General features: G+C 37.7%; 1 protein-coding gene across 4 annotated transcripts in view; it reads right to left on the bottom strand.

Moving 5' to 3' along the window:
• The window catches only part of LOC139724957 (ADP-sugar pyrophosphatase-like), a 136,573-nt gene that overhangs the window by 77,863 nt on the left and 38,406 nt on the right, over positions 1 to 20,304 (bottom strand). For all 4 annotated transcript variants that reach the window (XM_071636074.1, XM_071636077.1, XM_071636075.1 and 1 more), the window contains exon 5: positions 1,375 to 1,470. In XM_071636074.1, the coding sequence (XP_071492175.1) occupies positions 1,375 to 1,470 (96 nt within the window). The remainder of the gene's footprint in view (positions 1 to 1,374; positions 1,471 to 20,304) is intronic.

The following is a 20,304-nucleotide window of genomic DNA, read 5'->3' as shown; positions in this document are numbered from 1 at the left end:
TTGAGGTAAAAACAGGCGCAAAAAGTATCATGAATTCGGCCGTGTGGTACATCGTTTAAGAACGCACTTAAGAAATTCGAAGAGTTTATATCGGGGAAAAAATAAAGGACACACTTTCAACCCCTTTTGGCGTGCGAATCATGAAAAATTACAGCCAAAGTAATTCATGAAATCGTCACAATCCCGCTCATATTTGGGGTAGAAATAGGCGCAAAAAGTATCATGAATTCGGCCTTGTGGTACATCTTTTAAGAACGCACTTACGAAATTCGAAGAGTTTATAGGGAAAAAATAAAGGACACATTATCAACCCCTTTTGGCGCGTGCATCATAAAATGTTACAGCCGGAGTAATTCATGAAATCGTCACAATCCCGCTGATATTTGAGGTAGAAATGGGCGCAAAAAGGCTTGGGAATTCGGCCCTGCATGTCGTGTACCTTTCAGAATGCATGCACAAAGGCGAAGAGAGTGTCGAGAGAAAAATAAAGAACCCCTTGTATCGCATGCATCAGAAAATATCACAGCTAAAATAATTCATTAAATCATCGCAATCCAACTGAGCACCAAGAGCAGGTTATGCAGCAAGTTCGTGCGCCAATGTTTAGAAAAAGTCACAAACGCATGATACGATCTGATTTTTGTTCATTATCATTTTACACTGTAATTCACGAACAAACATTCTATTTTTTTCTCATTTTTTGTAGTTTCTTATGCAATAAATAATTCAAGTTAAAAAAAATGTACATGGGGGGGGGGGGGGCGGGGTACGTCCATAAAAACAAGAAAATAAGTTTGCAAGTAATTTAATGGGGTTTTTTAGGTTGCCGTTGTTGACCGGTAAGTTTTCTGTTCGGACAAGTAAAAAAAGGTAAAACGGGGCATCTACCGGTCCGACAGAAACATGTCGGACCGGCAGAAAGAATGGGTTAGTGTGCAGCCCTGCATTTCACATGGCAGCAATTATAATAAGACAGTAATTCTGGAGCTGTTTCACTTTTTATGCCTCCGCCACAAAGCTTGTAACAACTGACTGACACACGTGACTCATTTCAGCACTTCTAATTGGCTACATTCTTGAACCCATTTTATAAATCAAAATGCAAACCTAATAAGCTCTCAATCTCCTCTCCAACACTTAACATTTAAAAAAAAATCTATATTCACAGCCATTTGTCTGATTGTAAGAAGACTACTGTACTATCAAGAAAGGAAGTAGGCATTATGCAGGACTTGCTCATGTTATCACAAAAGCAGTCACTATGGCAAAAAAACAAGCTGCTATGCAAATGTTGGTATAACCAAGCAGCTAAACTTGAGTGTAAATATTGTGACTCTATTAAAATACAAACACACAACTCCATGTTTAACTTACCAGGTGAGACTGCTAGGACAGATCCTACATAGCCAGTCTCCTCCTTGAGTTCCCGAAGAGCTGCTTCTTCAATGTTCTCCATGGGATCTATCAAACCTGATACATTACAAAGAACACACATAAATACAGTATGCTAGAATGATCTAAGGTAACTCCATGCAATACAAGATGTAACAATCACATACACACACATACACACAAAATCTGCAATTTCATCTTCATTCCCCATCAAATACCCTGTACTATACAGAAGGCAATAAAACGTACCGTACCTCCTTTCATTCCCTGTATTTAGTCATATCTTATCATCTAAAGGGGCACTCCAGATGATTTTCATAATTTCACATCATATAGGCCATAAATCGACAGCTCCATGTATAGATTTGTGGAATTCATTGTGGTCCGTAAGACTAGGCATCCACTAGGGCAGGGACAAGATGCGGAAAGAAAATTTAGTAATTCTGCACTCATTCAGCAACCTCTCCGCACGTACTTCAAAGAGTCCGTTCACTGTCCTATACATGTCCGGGCATTTCCACACCTTCGGGGGAGAGAAAAATTTCTGCGTCCAAATTTTGAGTGAGACCAAGATTTGGATGTGGAAATGAATCTTCTGACACCTTTGGTAACTCTTGTGAGGACATCATCAGGACATCCTGTCTTTCCGTAACACTTCCGTCCCTTCCGCAAAGGCTCCTAAAAGGATCCTGCAATGCTGGCAGCTTCGCAAATGAAAACGGAAGACACCCGGCATGTGCTGTGCTGATGCGGATTGAGTGCTTTATTGACCTGGATTTTGTTTCAAAGTTGTACCATTCTGAAGAACTAATCTCATAGATTCTACAGGATGAATTACAGGACATATCTGCATTTAGTGGAAGAGAACTTTGAAGAACTTTATTTGTGGACTGCCTCAGTTTCTTTGAGTTTGTGCCAGAGCCATGTTCAGCTGCAGAAACTGCAACAGCTACCTGGTCATGCATTGTTTGGACCTACAACCCCCCAGCACCTGTGGAATAAATGCATCAGTCTAATCTTTCCGACAATGAGTCCTATTTATCCTGTTGTTGTTACTGCCCTTGGCATTTTAGCCTGCCTGAAAGTGGGAGGGGAATGTGCTAATCTCCCATCCTTACATCACAATGAGCGTGTTTCTCCTGAGCAATGAAAATTCGAGGTGATGCGAGGTGATGCGAGGTGATTCGCAGTGATACGTGGCGATGCACGGTGACACCTCGAATTTTTCCCCAGTAGAAACAGATCGGGTAGTGGCCAGTGTGTGGTGATGCGAGGTGCTCCGTCGTCCACCTTTTGAGGTGGTCAATGCGCGGTGATGCGAGGGACGATTTTCAGTAGAAACACATCGAATTATTGGGAGCTTTCGCCCCGCGCTTTTCAATCGGTTCATCGCACACTCACTTGTGTACACAGCAACTGTAGTTTCGCACACATCATGCCTTGTACCAACTCCTACTAAATACATCAGGTGGTACATGTGAATTGCGAGCATTCATCGTCTATTGTTTGCATGCCCAACAGCCTATCATACTATAATTATACTCGTCTCGAAGTTGTAGATTCCCTAATTCGTTTTCGCTGGAATACTAACGTATGTCGGAGCCCTGGGAGAGCATTAACTGGACCCTTGACCGCAACGATTCCTAATAACCAAGTGGCAGGAAATGTTGGTGAGGGGCATTTTGGACGAAAAGACTAAACGAAATTCAGTGGCAGAGGCAGCTCACCCGATCTGTGACCAAAAATACGCGACTTTCGAGCATTTAGCATGTCTCGCATCACCGCATATTTTATTGCTCAGTAGAAACACTCGTGGTCGTAAAATACGAGCTGATGTGGGAAAAAATACGGTGATGTGAGGTGATGCGAGGTGCTCTCTGTAGAAACACGCTCATTGCGCATTCATAAGGAAACCTTCAAAGAAGAATTGCCTACTTGCGAATGGGTCAGCACTCTGCAATCAGCTGCTCGGTCCTGATCATGAATTCAACAGGGAATCATGCAAATCATTATGTCATATACTTCACAAGCTCAACATGGAAGTAGAAACATGTGTATGCTATCGCAGTGGCTCATTGCATATCCTGCTGCTTAACTTATACGATACTCCAATCTCTGCTTCACCAAGTTGTTGTGTAAAGCATCTTAGAAGAAATGGGCAGTTCAGCAATCTCACTTATCCTTCAGTCTTCTCTTGCAATTTTTTCCAAGCTACGTTTTTACGCTCCCTGCGCAATAAGTCAATTGCAGTGTGTGACTATGCATGCAATAGTAAGGCAGATTTGTATGCTTTCACAGAAACTTGGCTCACTGATAAAGATTTGGCTGTCATTGGTGATATTGTTCCTACCAGATACAAAATCAGTTATAGGCCTAGAACAGGCCGTCGGGAGGTGGTACAGCATTGATGTATAGAGACAATTTGCAAGTTAAGAAAGTAGATGAGGGCAAAGAAACCTTATTCTGAACTACACCAAATTTCATTTAAAGTTTTGTTTGTTTGTTTGTGTTTTTTTTTTGCATGAGTTCAGTGAGTTTCTACAACCTCATCTCTTGTAAAATCCCTCTCATAAAATAGTAACAGGTGATTTCAATGTTCATTTTGATGTGATCGATAATTTGGATGCAATAGCTCTCCGAGAATTGCTTGAGTCTCTTAGTCGTTCACAGCATGTAGATGTCAGTGTTCATACTCATGGTCACACTTTATCTTATCCTCAGTAGAAGTTCAGATGACATGGTTGTTGGAAAGTCTTGGGCTGATTCACTGGTTGCCGATTATATGTCAGTCATTGCTTCATTCGTGCGACGATAGAGGGAGATGGCGGAAACATACTGCATCAGTGATCGCCAACGGGCAGTGACGTCCATGGCAGAACAGAGAGAGATGTGTTATTTGAGAACACAAAAACAACCAGTAGAAGTAAAGAAAGTTGTGTGTATCATACCCCTTTCATAAACTCAATAATGCGGATAACATCCGCATCATTTGGTTGTAAAATCGGAGCGGGGGAAGAATAATCCGCTTTTTTTCGACCCTTCTATTATCCGCATAATAGCAGCATCGGGACCAGATTTGGAGTTTATGAACGCAAACCCAAATAATGCGGATAATTGCCGGGGTGCGGTCAAATATCACCTGTCTTTCCCGCAGGAGGGACGTGTGCAGTCACCATGACGATTATCCCCCTTTTTCAGGATGGGCGCTCGTAAAAATAATGCAGATAATTTTCAGAGTTTGTGAACGCATTTGTTATTGAAATGTCCGCATTATTCTTAGGCGGATAATTGGAGGGTGAGTTTATGAAAGGGGTATTAGAATGATGATTATAGGAGTATACAGAATATGACTTTGTCTGTAATGAATCATGCCCAACAAGATAATGAATGTATAACTGAGAATGCTGCTGATCAGAAAAAGTTGTTTCATATTGCAAAATCTTTGTTAAATATGAAGAAGTCCATATTTGATTTACCACTACACATCAATAATGAAAACTTTTCAACAGAGCTAAGTGTGTATTTTGAGCAGAAAGTAGTGAAAATGTGTCACGACATTCACTTGAAAAGAGCAGCTAGAATCCCTACCAATCTTCTCATACAGTAGTTCAAAATAAGTTGTCACAGTTTTCCCCGTTACGTGCATATGATGTGCAAAAGTTGGTCCGGAAGTTAAACAAGAAGATATGTACATTGGATCCAATACCCACAAAGCTGGTTATAAGGAGCACTGACATTCTATTACCAGTGACAAGTGAACACTTTCAGAGGAATTGGAAATTGGCTATAGTTAGACCAAATTATTGAAAAAGCCCGGTGCAGATTTAAAGTTTACAAATTGCAGACCCGTTAGTAATTTGCAATATGTGTCCAAATTGGTTGAAGCAGCAGTAGCAGCTCAAATTCAGCAACATCTTGGAAATAATGATTTACTACCATCAGTGCAGTCAGTATATAGCCAAAACCACAGCACAGAAACAACCTGTTAAAGGTGACAAATTATTTGCTGTTTGCCATTTGAATAAGCAACAGGTGGTATTTTTGGTTCTATTGTATACTGGACATGAGTGTAGCTTTTGATTTAATCAGACACGACATCCTTGTGAACATTCTCCAAACACATTTTGGAATAACTGACAAGGCACTGTTGTGGTCTAAGTCTTATTTGAATAATAGGAGACAGAGGGTTCAGGTCGATTCCAGTATGTCCATGGAGTTTGATGTACCCTGGGGTGTACTCCAAGGCACCCCTCTAGGACCCCTTCTCTTTACTTTGTATGCTAGTAGGTTGTTCCATGAAATCCAACACAATTTCCCAAAAGTAATGTGTCATACCTATGTGAATTACACAGCTGTACATATCCTTTTCACCTATTGCAGCAGATGAGAATTATTCTGTGTCCATTATAGAGCGATGTATTATGCATCTTTACAAATGGTTGTTATCCAATAATCTTCTACTCAATGATAAGAAAACTGAATTCGTAACATGTGGCACTCAACAGCAAGTTTCAAAATCATGCACTGAAAGCCTAAAAGTGATTGATGTTGATATTTTTCCTGTTGATTCTGCACAAAATCTGGGAGTGTGGTTTGATTCACGCCTAGCTTTTGACAGACATATCCCTGAACTATATAAGAATTCATTTTATCATGTTTTTAATATTGCACATATTCTCAAAAGCATTCGACACAGGAAAGCACAGAAAACAAAAATCATCCATGCATTTGTCACAAATACAGTGTAGATTGCATTATTGTAACAACTTTACCCGCCAATCAGTTAGGTAAACTACAGTTGTACAAAGGGTGCGAAATGCATGTGCCAGATTAGTTTGCAATTCTCCCTGTTTTTCTCATTGTAGTCCACTATTACGTGCGTTACATTGGGTTGCTTGTAAAGAAGAGATTTAAAACTCTGTTGATCATATAGAGCTATTCATGGTACAGCACCAGTGCACACACAGGAACTTGAAGAGTTAAAATCATCATTTCAAATACTCTACCATCTCCAAAGTTCATGGGATCAAACACTGTTGAAATATATCACAGAAATCAAAAGCTACTCTTGGTGACAGGGCATTCTTGTATGCTGTGCACACAAAAATTACGGAATTATCTCCCTCTGATTGTAAGGCAAGCAGCTATGCCTACAGTTAATGAGTTTAAGATCAGGTTAAAAACTCATCTTTTGAACAATGCATTCTATGATTGAATTATGTATGTCGTGATTAATACTTTGTAATGCACAGTACAGTATATTTCATTTCATTTTATTTCATTCTCCTTTTTCCAACAAAACACAACACAGTATGAATTAGGTTATTATCACAATCGTATACACACAACTTACAAATGATATCAAATGATACAATAATAAAGTAACATTTTATGTATACGCAAAATAATACAAGTCTTTGTTTCAGTTGAAAAAAAGGAGAACTGAGAGGTCCACTAAAAAGCAAGCTTGTAGATTGTGAACCACTCAAGAAACTCTAACTAAATACTTATTTGTACATGCTGGACACAAGTATGATTTGCACAAGACGGAAACAAACGGGAGACACACAATAACATGACACGACTAGACAGAAAGGTGGAAAATGAAATGAAGGAAGGAAGACAGACAGAGAATGCCTACACGCTGATCAAAGAAACGAAAGAGAGAATTGAAGAGGGAATTGAAGAAATTCTTTAAACAGCCGGTGGTTGCATACAGCTGTGTAGAAATTATAATGGCTATTTCATAAATTAACGAATTCAGAAATCAATTGATTGATGGTTGGATGATAAACCCTGTGGTTGTTGGAACTTGATTAACAAAAACGAACATCAGAGAGGGTTTAACAGAAAGGATTTCAACTTACGCTTAAAGGAATACAAAGAAGGAGAATTTTTTATTTCGCTACTTAATGAATTCCAGAATCTAGGGCCTGTGTATATAAATGTATTCTGAGCCAATAATGTTCTCAGAAGAGGTAGATGAAACTCAGAAGATTGTCTGGTGGGATAGTTATGGAAAAATTGATTCCTTGCAAACATTGAATCGAATATACAGGGAAGTGCATTTGTGTTGAAATTAAACATAAACTGTCCAAGTTGAAAAAAATACAAATCTTTGATTTTTAAAATCTTATATTTAGTGAATAATGGATCTGTATGGGAACGTGGCGGGACGCCACAAATAACATGAAGTGCCTTTTTTTGTAATACCAGTAATCTATCTAGTAAAGTTTGATGAGCGTTACCCCATGCTAAAAGACCGTAGTTAAGATAAGGTAAAATTAAAGAGAAATATAACGTCAGCAAAGAAGACAATGGAATATGAAACTTAAGTCTATTAATGATTCCAATATTACGTGATATTATTGTACTTTATGTTAATAATATGTGGCCTCCATGAAAATTTATCGTCTACTGTAATCCCCAGGAATTTTATATGAGATACGCGTTCTATTTGAATGTCATCAAAAATAATCTCTTTACGTAAAACTTCTGTAGAGTTACTAAATAACATATACTTAGTTTTCAAAAGATTAAGAGATAATTTGTTAGCTCTTATCCATTGGGTCACTTTTTTTAATTCGGAATTAACTATGTGCACGAGTTCATCTGGATTTTGATGTGAAAAGAAAACATTTGACTCATCAGCAAAAAGTATAAATGACAACACGTCGGATGATCTGCAAAAATCATTGATATAAATGATAAAAAGTAAAGGACCTAATAAGCTACCTTGTGGGATGCCACATTTAATGAATTCGAGACTTGAAACGTTCTCGTTCAGAGATACGTATTGTTTGCGGTTTTGCAGGTAGCTCCTGAACCACTCCAAGGCCTTCCCCCTTATCCCATAATGAGACAACTTGTAAAATAAGATTTCATGATTTATTGTGTCAAAGGCCTTGGAGAAGTCCAGGAATATACCAATAAGATGAGAATGATTATCAATAGTATGCGCTGCGTGGTCGATAAACTTCAAAAGGGCATGAATGGTACTGTGTTTTTGACGAAACCCAAATTGAGAATTTGTAAAAACGTTATGAAAAGTTAAAAAATTAATTGTTCTTTTAAATATCAATTTTTCCAAAACTTTAGATAAAGATGAAAGGAAATGGGCCTGTCATTACTCATATCAGAACTATCGCCTTTTTTGAATAAAGGGAAAACCTTAGCTATTTTCATAAAATCAGGAAAAACACCACATGATATAGATCTATTAAAAATATGTGAAAGTGGGTCAGCGATTGAAAATATAATTCCCTTTAAAATAAAATTACTTATGTCATCGTAACCAGCACTTCGCTTGTCATTCATTGCAGTAACAATATCAATAACTTCATATTTCGTAGTTGGAACAAAAAAGATAGAACTTGGGTTTGGTTGACCTAAAAATGTTGAAAATGCGTATTTGACTGTGGTACCCTTCTAGCCAAATTCTCCCCAATCATTGAAAAATAAGAGTTAAAAATATCAGCTATGTCACTTGGATCTTCATATATTTTGTTGCCATATCTTATTGTTGTAATATTTGATTTCTTTTTTGATATATTCATGGCCTGGTTCAAAACCTTCCATGTATTCTTCATATCATGTTTATATTTTTCTAACTGAAACATATAATATTTCCTCTTTTCTAACCGTATAATCTTAGTTAAAGTATTTCTATAGGAAGTATATTTTTCTTTTGACTTCTCAGTTTTTTCCATTTTGAATTTATAACATAGCCTATTTTTCCTATTGATTGAACGAAGAAGAGATTTTGATATCCACGGAAATCTGGGGGATGTTTTATAATTAACTAACTTATCTTTTGATTTAGGTATATACTCATCTAAACAATTACTAATTATCCCTGAAAAATTGTTAAATGATATATTAACGTCATCACTATCGTAAACACTAGACCAATCAGCCCTTTCTAGGCTAGCACCAAGGCTAGCCAAATTTTCTGGTGTAGCTCTACGTCTGGTTGGAGAAAAACCAAATTTATTTACCGAATACCCGAGATCAAAACACGCTATAATAGGGAAATGATCAGTCATATCAGATAAAATAATAGAAGAGTTTAAAATTTGCAATACATTAGTGAAAACATTATCAAGAAGGGTGGCGGAATGATTTGTAACACGTGTGGGTTTCGAAATTAATGGCAAATATGAGGCTGACAAAAATATTTCAAAAAATTCTTGTGACGTATTATCATAATTTTTAATCAAATCAATATTAAAATCACCCATTATAAAAATATTTTTATTTACCAACAGGGGATTTTTTAATAAATTTACAATACAACTCAAAAAATCTTTAGGATTAGAACTTGGGGGTCTATAAACAATACCAACAATAATGTTTTTATTTTGCGGAATGGAAATTTCCACAAACAAGGACTCTATAGTATCATTCATAATTTGTAATTCCTCACAAACAGTAAACTCAAATTTCTGTGATAAATAAAACGCAACACCCCCACCCGTCCTATTCACTCTATTATTGACAATTAACTCATAACCATTTAATGCGTATGGTAAATTAATATCAGAAGATAACCATGTTTCCGTTAAACCTATTACAGAAATTTGTTTTTTCATTTGATTACCTAATAATATCTGTAAATCATCAAAATGCTTATTTATACTCCTGATATTCAGATGTAACATTGAAAATGTACTTTCTGAAAAACTTTTGACAAGATCTGTGAATTGATCAACTGTAACATACTTTGAAGAAATATGGGAGGAATCATATTCACAATCGTAATCATCATATAAATCTTTCGAAGATAAATTAACATTATTGGCAATGAGGTTATCAAAAGTAGCAGAAGAACGTGAATTTATCCGACTTAATTCTGTAGGGGAGCATCTAAACAAATCATAGAGTTCATCATCATTAAGGGAATCAAACGCTGAATTGAGTTGACTAGCCATAAGGAGGAGCATAAAATCCAAAATGAAAGCATATCAACTGCCGGGGTTGAGGTATAAGATATTTTGACATACATGTAGGTGAAGCACAAACAATTCTGGTTTCGCGAATCGTACAGCAAGTAGGCAAATACACATAAACAGAGAATTCTGAAAAAGAAGATAGGTGAGAGAGGACAAACACAAGGAAGATGACAGAGAAAGAAGGACAGAAAGACAACATACATACATACGCAAATCGTGTCGTAACATGAGAATTGAACATTGCTAGTCTCAAATCAGATAAATTTTCAAAGTAGGGGACAAAAAGGACAACTAAACACGGTTAACGGTTTTTTTTTTTAGTAAACAGTAGCAAACACGGAAAAGGTAGTCATGTACATACGAAAAAAAGGGAAGAAATCAAATATATCAAACTATATTCCTTGATTATTGTGAGGTAATCAGAATCATATATAGTGGGAATAAAACTTAACTGGATAACTTAATGGGACAGTCATGCATACATGTAACACATGACTGTTCACATTATAAACAAAGGGTTCTTTATCCCAATGTAGTAGGCTGCATACCGGGACACAGGGTAAGTGACCACGACTCCATTAATGTGAACAGCATACAAACAGAACCTACCCACACGTAAGCTCAAACAAATGAAAAGTAGCCGTGAACATTCTTGGGGTCGATGAACGAATCACTATTGAGAAAGAAAAAAGCTACAAAGCCAGAAGTTTTAGGAGAGTGTTTACAGACTTAGAACATAACTGGAAAAAATTTCCCGGTGTCTGACAACCGTACACAGATCTCTGTTATATAACATTTTAACACAACTGCAATCTGTTCAAATTAGCATTATAACAGAACTGCATAACTATGAGATGCGTGTGTGTGTGTGGCAGGTTGACATTGTGATGCAAACTTATAAGGATAATAGTAATGAGGAAAAAAAATCAGATCGTTTGATTATATTACAGTAGCTGCGCAATATAAATTTATCCTTCATCATTATTACAGAAATGCAAGTGCATGAAGCCGCTACGGACATTTGTGGTAAGGAAATGAAAGAGTCAACAGATTCCTACAACCAGAACGATTTTGAAAGTGAAAAATCAATACAGCATTATGCCTATGAAACATAGAAACACAAAGAAGGGGGAGGGGTGAGGTCCCCATCCTAGCCCCGCAGCCGAACCTCTCTTCCTCTGATGAGGAACAGGCATAATGTCAGCATTTCCTGGTTCCCAATGAAGAAGGCACAGCTAAAGGCAGTGGAAACTCTGTCAACAATAACTAGGAAGAAGAGGAGGCAGCCCCCTCTGCTCCAAGTAAACCGTTTTTTGTTTTGTTTCGTTCTTTCCAGAAATCATTTTCATTTGAGGGATTTTTAATAGTTGCCATTACATAGTACATTGTTTGTACTATGGTGGAACTAGGTCAAAATCTTTTTTTTTTCAATTATTTTTATACTTGTGTCAAAGTACTAAGTTTGCTACAGCTACTGGCCATTCGAGCATTGAGAATTACGGATTTCTGGGATGAACACTGTCCTAGGGCCTTCTATAGCTCAGTCGGCAGGGCACCAAGCTAGCAATCCAGAGGTCTCTCGTTCGAAGCTGGACAGAATCCCATTTTCTTTGCTCATTTTTCCACTAATAAGTTATATTCATTTTCTGGTCAGTTTCCTTCAGTTTGCCTTTGTTAAGTACTAAGTTCTAAGCTTGAAAAACTTGCTAAAATTGGACCATCCTAACCCATTCAAAGGGGGTCGTGACCAGGACCAGTGCTATCTTGCATCTCTCACAGCTTGTATTTAAAGCAATAAGGCAAAGTCATACTTGCCAACTCTACCGCATTTGGTGGTAGACTACCGCTTTTAAAAGATTTCATTAGCATTCAAGCTAGCGCTGCTCGCATAGGCATCCTGGATTCTACTGCTTTCTCAAATGAAAATGTTGGCAAGTATGCAAAGTGAATTTCAGCTGGTGTGACCTCCATGTGCTCATGACGGCTATAGCAGTCAAATGAGAAAAATTGAAAGTCGCCTCCAAATTTACAACTTTGCCCTATTTCCTTATACTGTCCGCATTATAACTTATCGTTATCAGCAACTCATCCTAATTGTTCTTGTTCATAATTGTACCACTCCTGGTGTAATCCTATATGTTAATGCTGTCCGACTATGATTAGTATATTCCGGGGTATTTCACACTGTCCCTGAGTGATTCCGAGAACACTCCTAGGAATGTCTGCAGTCAGTCCACAGAGATTACTAGGAATGTCCCAGGACAAGCCGATTCGCACACTTTTAAGCGTCTGATGCAGACAGGATGCCAAAATGACAGAATTTGCTAGCCTGCAACCTAGTGGACATTAGCCCTAAGCAGAGAAACCAATACTCTGAAAAACCTAAACAAATACACTGAACAATGTAAATGTAGTTTTAGGCTCATATGTTTCAGAAATGCAGCAGTATAATTCCATTACAATACCGCTTCAGGGCTGCCAACTCTCACACATTGATCATGAGAATCGAACACGTTTTGACCAAATCTCACACTTTCACGCTGATCTAACATCATCTCACGCACAGACAAAAAACAAAACAAAACAAAAACTAGAAATGTCGCTACAGCGACTGGTTATACCCCCGCCAAACAACATTTCATAAGCTTTGGTCAAAAAACTGAGGAAGTAGTTAAATTCACAAGATCTTTCCTTGATCTTCTGCCATTAATATGCCGTTACCATGGCAACGTACTTTCGGGTACTGTCGAAAAATGCGTCTTGCACATCTACAACCAAAGGCACACATCTGTACCAAATTTCATGGAAATTGGGCAAAAACTGAGGAAGTAGTTTGCAACACAAAATTTTCCATCATTTTGGCTCATAATATGTGAGCTGTTACCATGGCAACATACTTTTTGTCACTGTCAAGAAATGTGTCATGCTGACCTATATCCTAAGACAAACATTCAATATGAATTCCATGAGAATTGGAAGAACACTGATGAAGCAGTTTTGCCATGAAGCATTTTGCCCTATATTTTACCAATAACATGCCGTTACCACGGCAACGCACTTTTTGCCACTGCGGAAATATGTGTCTTGCACATTAACATATTCAGATGAACATCTGTACCTAATTTCATAAAAATTGATCAAAAACTGTGGGAGGAGTTCGCGACGCAAGATTTGTACCCATTTTTGCCCATAATATGCCGTTACCATGGCAACGTACTTTTGGGTACTGTCAAAAAATACGTCTTGCACATCTACAACCCAAGGCACACATCTGTGCCAAGTTTTATGGGAATCGGTTGAAAACTGAGGAAGTAGTTCGCGACGCAAGATTTGCAATGGACCGACCGCCCGACCGACCGTCCGCTGATTCCTATATACCCCCTTCAAACTTCGTTTGGCGGGGGTATAATCATCAACGTTTTGATAAACCCGTGCATGCAAAACCCCATCTCCATAATGATCTTCAACGCAGTCAAGTTCATTTTCCCCCGTATCAATATCATATACAGTTGAACCTCTCGTATCCGGACAAGTCGGGACCGAGGCTCATCCGGATAAGGGATTTGGCCGGATACGGGAGACTCAATGCTTTATACATGTACTGATATACATACACATGTACTGATGTAGCCCATTGTAGTACCACATGTAGTAATGTGTATACTGCAACCTTTTCATTGTTACACTCAGTAACAGACCCCAAAATAGAGGTTCGTGTTTGCAAGAATGAAATCATTTTCTTTTATAAATTCTTGGGATGATTTAGCTAAATAATTATTAAGAAATGTATCAAGCAGATCTTGAAAATAAATAGTACGAGTCGAAGAAACTACACTTCAAAATTCGATCATCACAGCTCGGCAAAGTCGACTGTAGGTCGCCATTGTTAGATGGTCTCCCTCTTTCTCTTTGTGTGTATACTGTGTGTGAACAATTTTTGAGTGTTCAATATCATTCGTTGCTCAGCCAATGACTCGAAACAATGCATGTCTATCTAGTCATATCGACGGCTGTGTATGGACCTACGGTGGCAATGCGATATGAGAGGACTTGAGCGCATAATCTGTCCATGTTTTTGCGATGATTTGGGGGTGTTTGGAGATGGTAAAATGTCTGAAGGTAAGCAATTTGGAAGAAAATTTGATGTAATGTATGTTAATCATGTTGGAAGTAATATGTAATTCATGTGTGTTTGTGTAGGAGTTCTCAAGGAGTTGGGAATCCTCCTTTCCTCCCGTAATTATTTCTAAAAAAAATCACGGCGAGATTGCATCCGTATAATAGAGAGATCCGGATAAAGGGAGGCTTGATAAGAGAGGTTCAACTGTATCAGTACTTTAGTTTTAGGCTGGTTTACCGCGCAATCAAAGACCAAACAATGTGATTGGCGGTCATGATATGGTCGTACCTGAGAAACATGCGCTCGCTCTCCCAAGTCCGACCATCATCCCAACCTGTGAATGTTGTGCTGCGTACATACTTTACATAATACAGACATGCTATGCACGCCATGTCTTTTGTCAGTCACATTGATATTACAGAAACATCCAAGTTATGCTGAGTCGAGGGGAAGTTGCAATCCAATGTCTTTTGTTAAACATATCAATGCTTTAGCAAAGATTGACAGATGAGGTCATAACGAGAATCTTGGTTTGAAAGTTTTTTTTTTTAATTGTGGGCATGTCCAAGTAATCTAAAAAAAAAAAATAGAAAAAAAAATGATTAAAAAACTAACAGCACCAGTGGAAATCCATGGGTCTGAGGGCCTTATATCTTTTTCATATTCAATTTTTCACATTTTTATTGATTAAATAATTAAATAAATAAATTTTTTCATTCATATTTATTTTCCAACGCTATGAGAGAAAAAATTAGAATATTTTCACCTTTGTTTCCTAACTCCTTTTGCTTGTTTTTAATACACAAGTTTGTTTGATGGATCATAGAACCACCCGTTTATCTGCTTTAGATGGTCTTTCATTATTATTATTATTATTATTGTTATTATTATTATTATCATTATTATTATTTTGGGGGAATGAGAGATCATAGCCATTAGGTTTTTGGACGCATTACTATACGGATGAATCAAGTCGTCAAGGACTGTGAATATGTTTTTGTTTTTTTCCATCAGGTGAAAGTTACTCTACGCTTGATAAAAGGTTCAAACAGACATCATCAATTATATTTATTTTCAAACATAAAAAAACACCCATTTGTGTCTCTTCCCCCCACTCTTTTTTGATGGATCATAGAACCCCCCCCCCCCCATTCATCTGCTTCAGACTGTTTTATTGTCATTATTATTATTACTACTACTACATGATCTTGTGCTGAGTAGACATACTTCATGAAATTCTAGCATTTTTGTTGCTGTTGTTGTTGTGCTTTTCCCCTTAAGCTCACTATTCCACTGCACAGTTCTACCAATGATGAGATAGAGAGGGAGAGATAACGGGGAAGGGAGATATCCTAGGCAAATTTCCAGAGAGTTATTGTCTTGAAATTTTTGTACAGTTTCAAGACTATCACTTTCATTCATTGTAGCGTAGCATTACACAACTGACATGTATTAACTATTTCCCCAACCCCTATGCTGTAGGTTGTAGGGATCTACTGCAGTCAATGCAAGCGAGTCATTGAGTCAACTCTCGCGAGTCTCATAACATGTACACACAGTAACTGTAAAGTGTAATGGCCAACACGATTCTAGGACATGCTCGTCACCTTGGCCCGAATTCACAAAGTTGGTACAATTGAAACCATAGTTTAAACCATGTACAATTTGTATTGAGCGCCAAGTGTTACATGGCCTATTTCATTACGAAATCAGTCATTTCGCCGACGAAATTTTCATTTAGTCAACAAAATGTTGTCATTTCGTTGACGAAATGACTGATTTCACTACAAAATAGGCCATGCGACACTTGGCGCTCAATACAAATTGTCCACGGTTTAAACCGTGGTTTCAATTGTACCACCTTTGTGAATTCAGGCCTTTGAGTTAACATTACAACATCCTAAATACGGTTAGGAATCCTGTGCATTTGTTGAAGTTTGATACAATAGGCCTACAGTGTATCACTACATATAGTGAAGGGATACAGCGATAATCTGACAGGCTGCCCCAGGTTGCTCGTTCTGCATGCGCAGCAGTAAGCGAATGGTCTTGTGTGGTAACGACTGGCACGGCCATGTCCCAGTAAAGTGGATATTTAGCCATCCTAAACAGTCTGAGTACAATGATACCCGATTTTAGAGTAAACTCAATGACTTACCCGAGGTGCACAGAATCCTGTAGTTGTGCAAAAGCAGGAAAGTACAATAAAATACAGCATTCATAGCTTTCAATTGGGCTCGCCCATAGCGAAATATGCAAGCTCCCGTGTATTACCGTGGTGCACGCACAACACAGGCACAATAGAATACATTATTTGTTATACATCATGCAGGCCACTCTGCGATACCCGTTTGTGCATGTACACTGTCTCTGCGAGCAATCAGCTAGGCGATCAAAAAAGAGTCCAGTGCCATTGCTGAAGTGTACATGTGACTGCGCACGATGGCCGAAAGAGTCCAGTACACAGGGAGTGCATCCAATGTCCTGTGCATTGTCTGCGACGCAGGCACAATACACACACAGCTGTAGCCCACACACTGCGATACCCACAATACATCGTGCGTGTGTGTCCATCAAAGATGACAGAGCTTTTGCTGCCTATCATCTTTAGTGTCCCGCTGTCTCTGCAAGCGAATAGCTGGACGATCGACAAAGTAGGAGTCCAGCGCAATCGATAAATATATATGCAGGATCAAAGTTTGCGCACGATAGCTAAAGAGTCCAGTTATGCAGAATTCGGTGAATATAAAAACGTTCGGCTCTTTCGTCACGCACATCATGCATTATGCATCTATCTAATCAATTTTTCTTTGCCGCCCTCGACATTGAAACAGAGGCGGAGCTCGGACGAAACCCGGCCTCCGTAGAAGAAGAGGCCCTCCTGTGGCCAGCGGCACCAGTCACGGGGGCCCAGAGCCTACAACTTCGGAGGAGAGAGCCACACCAAATTGCCCAGAAGAAAACGGAGAATACATAAGGCAGACCCCCCCGCGTCCCCTTACGCTATTACTATATGAATGTATGGAATGTTTCTAGATATTCGGTTCACGGCAAAAGTGATGTTGAGGGTATCATGAATCAACACAAATCAATATGCATTTGTATGTCATAAAACCTTTAAGAGCACTGATGATCTTCATCTTAGTATGAAACATTTGTCTTCCACTATGTAATTATGAAGAAATAATAGTAGTTTCAGAGAGTGCTTCTTGCCAAAATCGAAAAACTGCTCTCGATCTAATCTATGCTAATGATATGCAGAGACGTCATTACTACAGGAAACAGCACCGCTGGCCTGCATCGACCAAGCTAAATGTGAATACACGTTCCATGCAAATCGCACATGAAAGGTGTTACTGGGAGGATTTTTTTTTTTGGGCAAATTACAGCAGTTTTAGTATGATATGTTGCGATTTCTAAAGTGCGTTTAGGAAATTATAGTCTTTGAAAGGGACCACAATACCAGTTTCATAAAATTATTTGATGTTATAAACTAGGAACAAGGAAGAAAATTTCAGACGTGTTTTGGCGTGCTTTTTTCCAAATTGACAGTGCAACCCAATGAGCATGGCCGTGTTCGTGTCAAGCGGAATGCCAAAGATTCAAAGATGAATGTGTTGATTAATCTGTGGCCATGAAGAGGCGATGGGTTTCTCTTGGCAATTGAAGTTAAAACTATTTTCAGTTACAGTTACAAGTACATGTACAACAATCAACGAATTAAAGCACAAACAATCCCACGTTCTACGCAATGAACTCTTTTCATTGCTGAGCCCGCTATTAGTGTTGGTCAGTTTCACAGTAAAGGGTGTAACTTTGATGTGGCAAGGGTCAAAAATTAAAGTTGTGTTTCCATTTCTATCTTTGCTTTTATTTTATATAGGAATGTCTATATTTTCAATATTTTGTCATTCCAGAGCTTAATTCTTTGGCTAAATATGAAAAATGAAGTGACTATTATGGAATTTTAGATAAATTTAGGTAAAAACAACAAGAATGTTTTGGTCACCCACAGCAACCAAATGAAGATAAATGGTGGATGTAATGCAACTTTTCATTTGCTGTGAACATGTATTTGAAATATCAAAACACTTTTCCCCCAACAGATATTCACTCTTGCAATTATTTGGATGTGAACTTCAAATTCTACGGTAAAAATGGTACCTGACAAATTATTTTTAAGTTAAAAGAATGTTCTAGAAGCAAGAGCCACTCTAAACATAGCCCTAAATTATCTCTTGGTAACAAACATTTATCAACCAAAATCCCAAAGAAATTCGATTATTTTTGACAAAGTTGAAATTTTCAGACTTGTGAGTTTCGGAGGCTTCAGTTAACAAACTAGTGTGTTTCAGAGGCTTCAAAACTGCTAACACAAAGTTCTAGTCTTGTATTCACTTAAAATAATAAAACTACAGTAAGCAACTATCACTACATGCTAGAATAACGACAGGGCATCAATAAAATGTGAATAACAGTATACAAATGTACAGAGTACATTTTATGGCAGTGCATAATGTTTACCCTTCATACTTATTATTATAAGGAAATTGGCTTCCACAAAAGTGAATAACAAACTGTGTACACTTTGAGCAATGCTAAGTTCAAATTTATGACATTACAAGAGGCAATATGATTCTAAAGGGAACTGCAACAGTAGCAATAAAAGTACACTGATTAGAAACATCTTTTTTCTTTTTTTGTGGCTTAAAGTTGGCAGCAATGCATGTTTCGGAGGCTTCATCATAACTGTTAACATGCAAAAATGGTCCATTTTAAGGTGATATGAAATACATTAATGCAGCTGATTGTTTCCAAATACACAACTAACAATGTTGTAACATGTAAAATAGTGTTTATTTGTATGCAGAAAAAAGGCTTTCCAACATGTATGTTAAGAGACAAAGAAAAATATCTTAAATCTTTATGCTCAGTTGTATACATACAATGTACACTGTATTTGCCTATGCATGACTTTGGCAATGCAGAACATGATTAGGCTACACACGTACAGCTGTATGCATTTGTCAAACTTTTCATCATAATGCAGTGAGAATTACTTTCAATGAGTTTGAACTGTAGCTCGACTTAATGCAAAGATTATGCTTGCTTGCTTTATAAGTGCAGTTTGTGGGATGTATATTGACATACATTGTAAACCACCCATCATAATTGTTTTTATGTGAAATCAATTTCAACTGTTGATGAGAAAGGGATAGAAAATAGACTATGTGATGGCATGACGGTTAGATTACAACATAGCATTGTAAAATATAGAAAGGGGAAAAAAGGCTTGTAAACATTCTTTTGCATATGGACCATGCCTGATATCCCCTACTATAGCTATCAAATGCAGTGATCATGGTCATAGAACAGCCATTCCATGTAAGGGTCATCATCAAACTGTCATCATCAAAATGGAGTTGGAATAATCAATATATTGGTGATATTATCATGGAGCTCAATAGAAATTGAAATGGTCAAGATCCCATTCATCTTTTTGAATCGCCTGTTGAAAAGATAAATGTACATACCCTACCCATGACTGTGTATGAATTTGAATTAAAAAAAAATGTTGACCAAATGTATAGTTCCTTATAGTATATGACAGTTAGAATTTTACTTTCTTTTTATGTGGTATACAAGTCACCCCTGTTTCATATAATTTAATTTTTAATTTACTAATTCTTCAAAGGCTTCTTTTTTTATAGTTATTTCATAAAATTCCAATTTGTGTGACTCCTGTGACAGCTACAACCTGTTTTTGAAGGTACACATTGAGAAATTGCTAACAGAACTTTTACTGTTTCTAAAAATGACAACCTTTTTAGCAAAAAATTA

The sequence above is a fragment of the Diadema antillarum genome, unplaced genomic scaffold (assembly GCF_040938485.1).
Source record: "Diadema antillarum isolate AM-2024a unplaced genomic scaffold, OU_Dant_1.0 seq00000007_RagTag, whole genome shotgun sequence".
NCBI classification, from domain to species: domain Eukaryota; kingdom Metazoa; phylum Echinodermata; class Echinoidea; order Diadematoida; family Diadematidae; genus Diadema; species Diadema antillarum.
This window is presented reverse-complemented; position numbering and strand designations above follow the sequence as displayed.